Raw genomic sequence first — 9,782 nt, forward strand, 5'->3', positions numbered from 1 at the left:
TTTTTTCCAATTATTACAAATATATGAAAATCTTAGACATGGATATTATAGGGATATAATATCGATAAAATATCTTTTCTTCTAATTTAAAGGTGGGAATAAATTATGGATATAAAAATTAATATTTTTTATAAAAATACTATTTAAATCTCATTAAATTAATATTTTTAATTTTAGGGATATAAAAATAATTTGCCAAAACCCTACCTGCATACACTTGTTAGCTAGTAAAGTAACTTAAAACAAGACAAAAGAGAAAAGTTACTATCACTATAAAACTATATATATTAAAAAACTGAAGTGAAGCAAAGAAGAAAGTGTCCAAAACATGTGATGTGATATATATATATGAATGTTAGGATCTTTTCTTTAATTTATTTGGTAGCATTTTAGATGGCCCAACAACACCATGTCTTAGTTTTCTTCCCATTGGATTTGGTGGTGCTTGGTATGATTCTCCATTGGTAGGCCCAATTTCAGCCTCCACCCAATCCTCCTCGCCCACCATTTTTTGTTGATAGTATCGCCAGGCCACAAATAGCATGAAAGCTACACAATTTTAAATAATAATTATCAAATCGAGCTCCAACATTGTAATACTCAATTTAAACGGATCAATAATTTAATTGATCTTTTCATTTTTATATTATGAAAAATTACATCTTTATCGTTATTATATAGAAAGAGCTTAAGTAGGAATAAGATCGAGTTTGTATACAAATAAGTTTAATCATACTCGAGCTCAAAATTAAATATGAGAATTGATAAATTAGTTTAATCAAACTTAAATTTGAGTAGCTCGGCCTGAGATTAAACTTAAAAATTAAGTTCAAATTTTACGTTGACCTCGAACTTACCAATATTTGAGCTTAGCTCAACTCAATTATGTTGTTAGTTTTAGAGATTTGTTAAAAAAGTGGGGCGAAATTATAGTTTTTGTTTTACATAATTTAACTTTTTACCATTATTAATATTATGCCTTGATCTAAATCATTAACATCTCACCAAAATTCCTCATCAAGTTTGATTTCGTTTTTTTAAATTAAAAAAACTGTATTCCAGGTCATATATTAGTGATTTAGACTTTTGAATTTTGGATTTTTTAAAAAAATTCTTATAAACCAATTACCAGAAATTTTTAATGGTATTAGCGATTTAGACTAAGGCATAACATTAATGGTAGTAGAAAGATCAAATTATGCTAAATTAAGTATAGTATGGGGACAAAAACTATAAATAGACCAAAAAAGTGAAGTTGTGTCAATTTGCTTACCAGCCCAAATGCGAGCAACAATTGAAGTTAGGTTCCAAACCAGGGTGAAGATGGCCACTGCCACTGCTTTTTTATGTGTGCATGTCTCCCATGCATCTTCAATGCGTCCAATCCAAAATTTTCCTTCATATTTCACATACATTTTTTAAATAATAATAATGAGATTATTTTGAATTTTATATTAAAAATAATTCAAATTATGGTTTAGGTCCTTCTACTATGTTTAAAGTTGACATTTAGTCCTTGTAATTATCAGCACAATGAGTTGGAAAGAGGCTTTTAGGGGGGGGAATCCATGTCAACAGTTAACCATGTTAACTATTTAGACTAACTAATGACATTATAAAAATTGAGAGACTAAAATTATGCCAAATGAAAGTATAAGGACTAAATCCAAAATTTAAGTATTGTAGGGGGACAAACTATAATGGTCAAATAAGAATAGATGACATATTAAATAATAAATAGTTAGTTCAAGTCTTTTAACAGTTTCAAAGCATTAGGTAGTTTAAAGTATCAGTTAATCTTAAATTTTGAATTTAGTCCTTATAATTATTCGCACAGGAAGGAAATCCATGTTGGCATTTTAAATGGAACAGTTGGCATAGCTAATCATTTGGACTAACAAATGACATTGTAAAAATAGAAGGATTAAATTATACCTAATTAAAGTATAAAGATGAAATCCAAATTTTAAGTGTAATAAGGGGACTAAAACTATAATGATCAGATGAAATTTTAAATAATATATAGTTAATTCAATAATTTAACGCTTTCAAAAGATAGTGGTTGGTCTTCAATTTGAAATTTAGTTAAGCTAAAACCAAAATTTAAGCTAGTTCAACATTGTTTGAAAATTAATAACAAACCTACCCCATGATCAAATCATATTAGATTTGTTTTTGGGTCAAATTACTTAGGATTCATGTCAACATTTGGTTGAGTTTGGATTCGGGTTTGGAACTTTTGAGTCGACCATCACAATTTTGTTCACTTCATATTTTGATCATTTCGAGTTCAATTTGTTTTGAGTTAGTGTTGTTTCATGTTTGACGCAGTTTGAGTTACACAGTTTTAATGGTACTGTTGACTTTTTTATGATTAAATCAAGTTTGAGTTCAAATTGATTGATTAATAATTTTCAAATTCAAGTCAAGGTTAAAACTCACAAATGTAAATTAGGTCAATCAAATCAAACATACAAGATGTAAAGAAAAAAGATAAATGTAGGGGCAATGGTATTATATTAGAGATGTTTATAGATCGAACAGTCAACTCAACTTATTTTGGGTTAGGCTTGGGTTTATATTTCTCAATTTAGACAAGTCTAACCCGGTTCCTTTTTTTATCATTTTTTAAACCATAAAATGAGTTTTTAAGATGTGTTCAGGTCCAATCCATGAGTATGTATAATATATGATTGATGGGAGATAACTGGGGTGGGAAATTTTACCGTAGGCAGTTAATTGGTGGGAATAAGAAGAGCAGACTTTTGGAACAGTGAAAACTCCAAAAAACCCTACAATCAACAACAAAACCATGCCTCAGTTAAAAGGTAAAAACATGCAGTCATTTAGATCTCATTTTCACTGAAACAATTTAACTGTTGTGTTTTATATAGTTGTTATCTACTTCAGCCATGATTGTCTAACTTGCTTTTACTTACAAGGTCAAATTTTAGCTTTGATCCTCTATTATACTTAAAACTTAAATTTAATCTTTGTACTTTAATTTCACATAATTTTTACGGTCAAAATAGTTAATTATTTCAATTAAATATTGACATAACCTTTTTGAAAACCATTCACTCCAATACCCAAAAAATCATTTTTTAATATATACCATTATAATTATCGATATTTATACTATTGCACTTTGTGTGACTGAGTTAGATATCTTGAGTTGATGACAACAATTCAATTGGTGAAAGTAAACAAAATCGATAAATTTGTAAAATTCAAAAATAAACTGGATTAATTAAGTGTTTTAATTTTAAATTTTATTTTAAGAAATAATTTATTTTAAATATCTAGCCTTTACCTTCAATTTATTTTAAGAAATAATTATTTTAAATATTATTTTTCTTAAATAAAAAATTTATGTCAAATATTTTTTTCACCCATATTGTTGTGTATATGACAAATTGTTGCAAAAGTAAAAGATTGAATTATGTCAAATTATGCTAATAAGGATTAAATATCAAATTTGAGTATAATTGAGGGACCAAAATATAATTTGACCTAAAACTCATGATCTCAACCAAGAGAAAAAAAAAACACCTTACCCAATTTAGCCATTTTCCAGACAGTTATGGAGCTGCCACATCTGGCCAAAACAAACAGTAGCACTGCCAACTGAAAATGGTCCCAATTGATCAACTTTCTTTAAAAATCAAAACCAAATGGTTGAAAAAAAAAACAATGGGAAATTTACCTTCATTGTAGTATAAGGATCACCAGAAAAAAGTGCTCTCAGCTTTAATAAGAACTCGTTCAAATAAGGAAGAACCAATTTAAGTACCCAAATTGCTTCTTCTTCTCCAACCACACACCTTGATTCATCTACATCCACAACTCCCCTGCATTATCATAGAAAGTTGGGGGGGGGGGGGAAGGTCTTTATTTGTTCATTAATGGCATCTAATGCAATGTGTTTACCTGCAGATGATTGATCTGTAAAGGAATATAGCAGCAAGGTAAACAAGTCCCACATAGGAAGTTACTGTAATGCAGCTGTTGAAACATTGAACAAGGAGTTTTAGTGATGGACTCAAAAAAGATTAGAAAGGAAAAAGGATGACAAATGTGAGACCTGATGTCGAGGTCTTGTGTGTAAGATGATGAAATGATGATGAATGTTCCGACCCCGAAGATTAATGCCGATTTCGATACATCCCTCCACATTACTAAATCAACTGAAAAGATGAAAAGGGTTTAATAAAGTTGCAGCTATGGAATTCATTGATGTTGTTTCCAAGGAATGGAATCAGTTAAATGTACCTAAATTGTGCAATTGGTCCTGAGTTTGTGGGAAACTTTGATAATGGTAATCGTCATCTGCAATTTATTCCAAGCAATAAGGCCATTAGCAACATTCATTTAGCACTAAAAAAGAGTTGCTTACCTCAATATAGCATCAAATGGGAACACAAAACTTACAAAGGGTAGCATGCTTTACAACTGGTGGTGGCTGCTTGTTCAGAGTTGGAGAAAATGGTGCAGCTTTGATAGGGAATTGGCTAGTTTTCTTCACTCCATTAGTAACTTTGCTAGGCTCGTTATCTTCTTGCAACTTTTTCACTTCATTAACAGCTTTATTGGGCTTTATTTCATTAGCAATTTTGTTAGGCTTCTTCTCCACCTCTGGTACATTCATTTCCTTAATGTCAAAGCTTTTCTTTTCATCCCCAAGTCCCTCCATTTCTTCATCTTCTTCATCATCACCATTGCTTGAAATGACCATTTCTTGGCACACACCACACTTTTTGCAATGCTCCTCACAGTCAGATTCATCCTTCAAGTTTTCATTTGAGTCCTTGTCACTCCCTTCAATCTTTTCATCATCAAAAACTAAAACTTTATCATCATTTCCATTTTCATCACAAGATTGAGCTGAGGCCTTCACTGAATTCCCCTCTAATCCCTCGCCTGATTCAATACCATCTTTGCTGCTCATCTCAACACCCTTTTTAGCAACATCAGATCTTAACTTCTTACTATGAATTGGGGTTCTCTCAATTCCATCAACAGATTTACTAAGATCCCTAGTCCCTTTCTTGACTTGAGTAGGAGAAACCTTCTTAATCCCATCAACAGACAAGCTCAAGTCTTTGCAATGCTCCATGGATCTTCCTTTAGCTACCCTAATTGGGTTCTTCTCCAACCCTTCAAAGCTTTCACTTTTCCATGTCTTTCTCTTCCCACTAACACCTACACCCCCAAAGGTTTGCCCTTTCTTCAAGCTCAACCTTTTATCACCACCAGCATTGTTTCCCTCACCATTGCCGTTTTCTTCTTCATTGAAGACCTTGATCCCACCTTTGAATTCATCACTTTTCATCCTGGTTTCCCACACTGAGCCTGCAACAACACTGCTTTTACCTCCTGTTCTTCTGCTATTGCTCGAATCCATCTCTTTTGCCCTCCTATTTATCTCACTTTCTATTTACCCTTTGTGGGAAACAACTCCTACTGGGACCTGGATGTCACAATTATTGGATAAGAAGCTTTAAATTGAAGAAATGGAGGTCTTTGTGGGATCAAACAATGACAGAAAAAAGAGAGGTATATATGAGTGAATTGCCAGGGAAGGGCGGGGGGGGGGACTGGGTTTCTTTCATTTTTTACTCGGGTTTAATTTTGCTCTCAACCCCTATTCTTTTAAGACTTTTAAAATTTAATCCCTGTACAATTCTAATTGATAACATAAAGGGTAGATTTCTGTTAAATTTTATTAATGTGTGGCCTTTTGATATTCAGAGTTCTTACTTAAAAAGAAAGTTAAGTTGATATCACATATTCAAGTAAAATAGTCTTATTAATTAGACTTGATTTTAGTCCAACAAAATGTGGCATATGTCGTTTTCTTTTTTTAAGGAACATGTGTCATTTTTATGGATAATCTTTTCAATAGAATGAGATAAAATAATAGTTTATATACTAAAATGAGAATAAATAAAAAAGAGTTTAAATAATAAAGTGAAGAAATCGTTATATTTGGAGACTTAAATCATGAATTAAGCCTAGTTGTTAAATTAGACTAGTAGAAAGGTTAAATTCTTGAAATTAAAAACAAAGGACTGAATATCAAAATTCTAAAAAGTACAGGGACTGAAAGGCAAAATTAGACCTTTTGATTATTGTTGGATTTTGGGTAAAGAGAAATATAAGATTTTACATACATGGTGGGGTTAAGGATTTTTCTTTGTATTCTCTCTTTTTCAGTATCAAAAGGATATGTAAGACTGTGAGTTGACACTGCAATTTCACATTGTCCTTACTGAAAAAGAGCTTACTTTGGATCTGAGGCAACAAAAAAAAATTGGGACCTTATCAAATTTTGTGCATATGAATAACAAAATCCCAAAAATGTCAAAATTATGGTTTTGGTTCCTACTATATTTAAATTTTAATACATGTACTATAATTTATTTTTTATTTTTATAATATAATTAGTTAAGGCATTTAACTATTTTGATCAAAACATCAACTTGGAATTTTGTTAAAATCAATATGTTGGAAGAGATGTAGATTCAACATTTTAGATAATGTCACACGCAAATTATGAGGAAAAATATTTTTACAAATAAAAAATATTTAAAACAAATAAAATTTTAGGTGAAATCGTAAAATATTACACCTTCACGATAAATTTATAAAAAGATTTAATGTAAAATTTAATAATATTTATCGCTTTGTAAAATAAAATAAAATTTTAATTAACATCTAGTTAAGTGGGGCATAAGTGAGGAATGTTTGGTTTAAGGCTGAGCAGTGGAAATCCAATTAGCACATGTAAAAGCTTTTTGTAAATGGGAAGTTGTTGCATCTAAAAATATTTTGTATATAATGAAATCTAATTTCCATTTTTTATGTTTAAATTAAGATTGAAATTTTTTTATAATAGTATTAGTAAGTTTAAATTGTTTCTATCAATAGTTAGAAGATTAAATTAAGTGAGAAGGACTAAAACAATAATTAAATCATTTTTAAAACTATGAAATAAGGTCCCACCCACCCCTTTCTGTTAAACAAGCATGTGAAACCATCTCGTGGCGAGAGATGTCACCGACACCCTTTTACTCATTTTTTTAACTTTGGCTTATGATTTGTTATACAGCAATTCTTCCAAATAATTTTAAACATCATTTTATATAATAATAATGTTTTTTTATAATATGAAAATAATTATTTGTGTGCAAATGCCAGAAGTAATCACATATATATAATATTAGAAATCTTATCGTATGTGTGAAAATTACGTAATTAAAATACAATAAATAATAAAAAGTATGATTTAAAATTAATTAGTTGTAACAAATAAAATATATACGATATTAAAATAAATAAATAAAAACATATTAAATGATGAGTAAAACAAAATTTAAATAGAAAAACATATCAAATTGAGAATACTAACCGCATGTTTGGTTGGCATGAATAGCCATTCCATTCCTTGCCTATTCAATTGCCCACCACCAAACGTTAGTTTGGTTGGCTGTAATATCATTACATCCTGATTCCATTCAGGCCCTATTACACCCATCGGCTGTAATAGCCATTCATTCCCTTCAGGATTTCATTCGCCGTTTCTTTCCTATTTTCCATTTTCTGCCCTCAGCTTCATCTTCTCCTACGTTTTCTTCTTTTCCAAATTGCAGAGGTAATTTTGTTCCTTCTTTATGATTTTTCCTTCTTACGTTTGGGTAGTTAGAAACTTTTCTGCCCTCAGCTTCATCTTCTCCTACATTTCTTTTCTTCATTTTATCAGGAACGAAAATGAAACATAAAAGAAACTTTATGATTTTTCCTTCTTAAGTTCTTTCCCTTTCCCTATTAATAGAAACATAAAAGAGAAATGTATTTTTTTCCAACAGATTGAATGCAAAGCAACCGATGGGAGAAGAAAACAAGAAGATTAGGAAAGAAGAGGCAATTGCAAAGCTTAAGGACGATGGTGACTTCGACAAGCTCCGTCTCAAAATCATCCGCAAGCTCAAGGACAACGTACGTTCTTTCTTCTTTTTTTAATCACCAATATTATCTACTTTTTTTAGCTTTTATATATTTTTTCTAGGATTAAGGTAAAAGTTTTAGAATACTGAACTTTTGGGTAACCTAGAAATCATGGATGCTTGTTGTCTGTGATTGTTTGCTTGAATGGGTTTTGTCTTGATTTTGAGTTTTGAGTATTTTCATGGAATTTAATTTGATTATTATATCTAGGTATAATTTATTAATTTCAAATTCAAGGCCATGTTTGATTAAGCTGCTTTGCTGCTATAGATTGTTGACAAATGTGATTATTGTATATCGATTATCAGCCTATGCTTTTCAAAAACAATCCAAATAGCTTGATGCAACTTGTTTAGATAAAAGCAGTTGTTCAGCTCGAGCTATGCATTTTATACTTGCTTTCTTTCCTAATGGATTCAAAGAATGACTCTGTCAACTCAAGAACACGCCGAATGCAACCGTCGTATATTTATTACTTTAAATGAATATGAAGTAAATAGCGGCATTCTTACCATGTTCCTTTATAATATGTTCTGAATAAAGCAATAAATTTACCTTAGAATTATGCAACAACATCATTTCAGCTGTGAAGCAGTCGGCAGCACTTAACCGTCTTGGCTCTGAAAACATGAAAGTAAGGCAACTATCAGATGCCATACATGATGAGGTTGGGTAAGTGGACCTTGTTGTCAAAGTTATTTATGACTTTAAACTTAAGAACTTCATTTATATGTGTATATATACATATAAGAGTGAAATTAAAAATCCATATTCGATTTCTTAGTTGAAATAATGCGTGTTCCCGAATAAAATGCTTGCATATTTCTTTATGGTGTGTTTTATTTATGCGAAATTTGGTTATTAAAAATTTCAGCATTGGGAATAATAAGATATGGATATAAGTATAAATTGGGAGCAGTTTGTGAGAAGAATATCAACTTAGAGATTCGTTAGCTATTCAAGAGTATGTTAGATTTTTCACTTAATCTTCACATATGCTTCACCAGCTATAAGTTCTTGTTGGTTGTTTCCATGTAGTCAATAATGTTAATGTTAATGTGACACTTTAATTTTTTATAATGATTAGGAACAAAGTGATGGGACAGATTTCAGATAGTCTCTGGGAAATAATAAGATCGGAAGGTAGCACAAGAACTGAAATTACAGAAACAGTTGTTTCCCACAGAAATAATAATGAGAGTAAACTTGCAAGTTGTTTCCCACAGCCATCGTGATGTAAATGTTGCACTATAAATGGATCAGTCGTGAACCACTGAGACGGTATACCTCTTTCTCTGCTCTAATGGCCTTTTCTTTCTGTTTTCAATCGGGGAGGGAGCCTTTTATCTGCTAATTGTAATAACCCGGTTCTATATTCCTTTTTGATAATTTTTTCTATGCTAGCATTCTTAAGAATCAGCAAGGGGTTACTAATATTGTAAGAGTCTGTTTTACAAAAATAACCATTCTTATTGTCATTTGCTGGTTTTCACTAGTTCCTAATCTCTGTTGATTTATTTGATTGTTACTAATAACTGGTTTATTGGAGCTTTTGAAAATGCACAAGGTAGGGATATGAAAATTGAAACTGTATGTGCCTCTTATTTGAACGACTTTCTAAACTTTGTATCAACTCTGTATCTCCCCTTTTTTGGAGAAATTTACCTTAATTCCAGCAGCAAACAGGCTGGTTTTCTAATGTTTCTATTTCATGTAAATGCACTTTGTAGGACTTCTTTGGCACATGAAATGACCATATTAATTCTTTTCATGGA

The 9,782-nt window shown here is 30.9% G+C and overlaps 1 protein-coding gene and 1 long non-coding RNA gene across 2 annotated transcripts; one reads left to right on the forward strand and one right to left on the reverse strand.

The window, feature by feature from the left end:
* Positions 1-261: 261 nt before the first annotated feature.
* Positions 262-5,543, reverse strand: LOC105774039 (reticulon-like protein B21). Its single transcript, XM_012596353.2, has 9 exons — positions 4,432-5,543; positions 4,273-4,329; positions 4,085-4,187; positions 3,931-4,005; positions 3,707-3,851; positions 3,558-3,627; positions 2,727-2,792; positions 1,274-1,396; positions 262-549 (listed from the first exon to the last, which is right to left on the reverse strand). The coding sequence occupies exons 1-9, from the start codon at positions 5,402-5,404 to the stop codon at positions 356-358; spliced, it is 1,806 nt and encodes a 601-aa protein (XP_012451807.1). The 5' UTR covers positions 5,405-5,543; the 3' UTR covers positions 262-355.
* Positions 5,544-7,466: 1,923 nt separating this feature from the next.
* LOC105772732 (uncharacterized) lies at positions 7,467-9,782 on the forward strand. The gene is made up of 4 exons (XR_001126875.2): positions 7,467-7,654; positions 7,869-7,998; positions 8,592-8,679; positions 9,095-9,782. It is a non-coding gene; the product is annotated as an uncharacterized LOC105772732 (long non-coding RNA).

The sequence above is a fragment of the Gossypium raimondii genome, chromosome 6, assembly GCF_025698545.1.
Source record: "Gossypium raimondii isolate GPD5lz chromosome 6, ASM2569854v1, whole genome shotgun sequence".
NCBI classification, from domain to species: Eukaryota; Viridiplantae; Streptophyta; class Magnoliopsida; order Malvales; family Malvaceae; genus Gossypium; species Gossypium raimondii.

Bases quoted from the DNA above. Each gene is read 5' to 3' on its own strand.
- LOC105774039 (XM_012596353.2), bottom strand. From the start codon at position 5,404: ATGGATTCGAGCAATAGCAGAAGAACAGGAGGTAAAAGCAGTGTTGTT. The intron at 4,188-4,272 runs GTACATTTAACT...TCATCTTTTCAG, and splicing joins GGACCAATTGCACAATTTAG to TTGATTTAGTAATGTGGAGG. The intron at 4,006-4,084 runs GTCTCACATTTG...ATGTTTCAACAG, and splicing joins ACACAAGACCTCGACATCAG to CTGCATTACAGTAACTTCCT.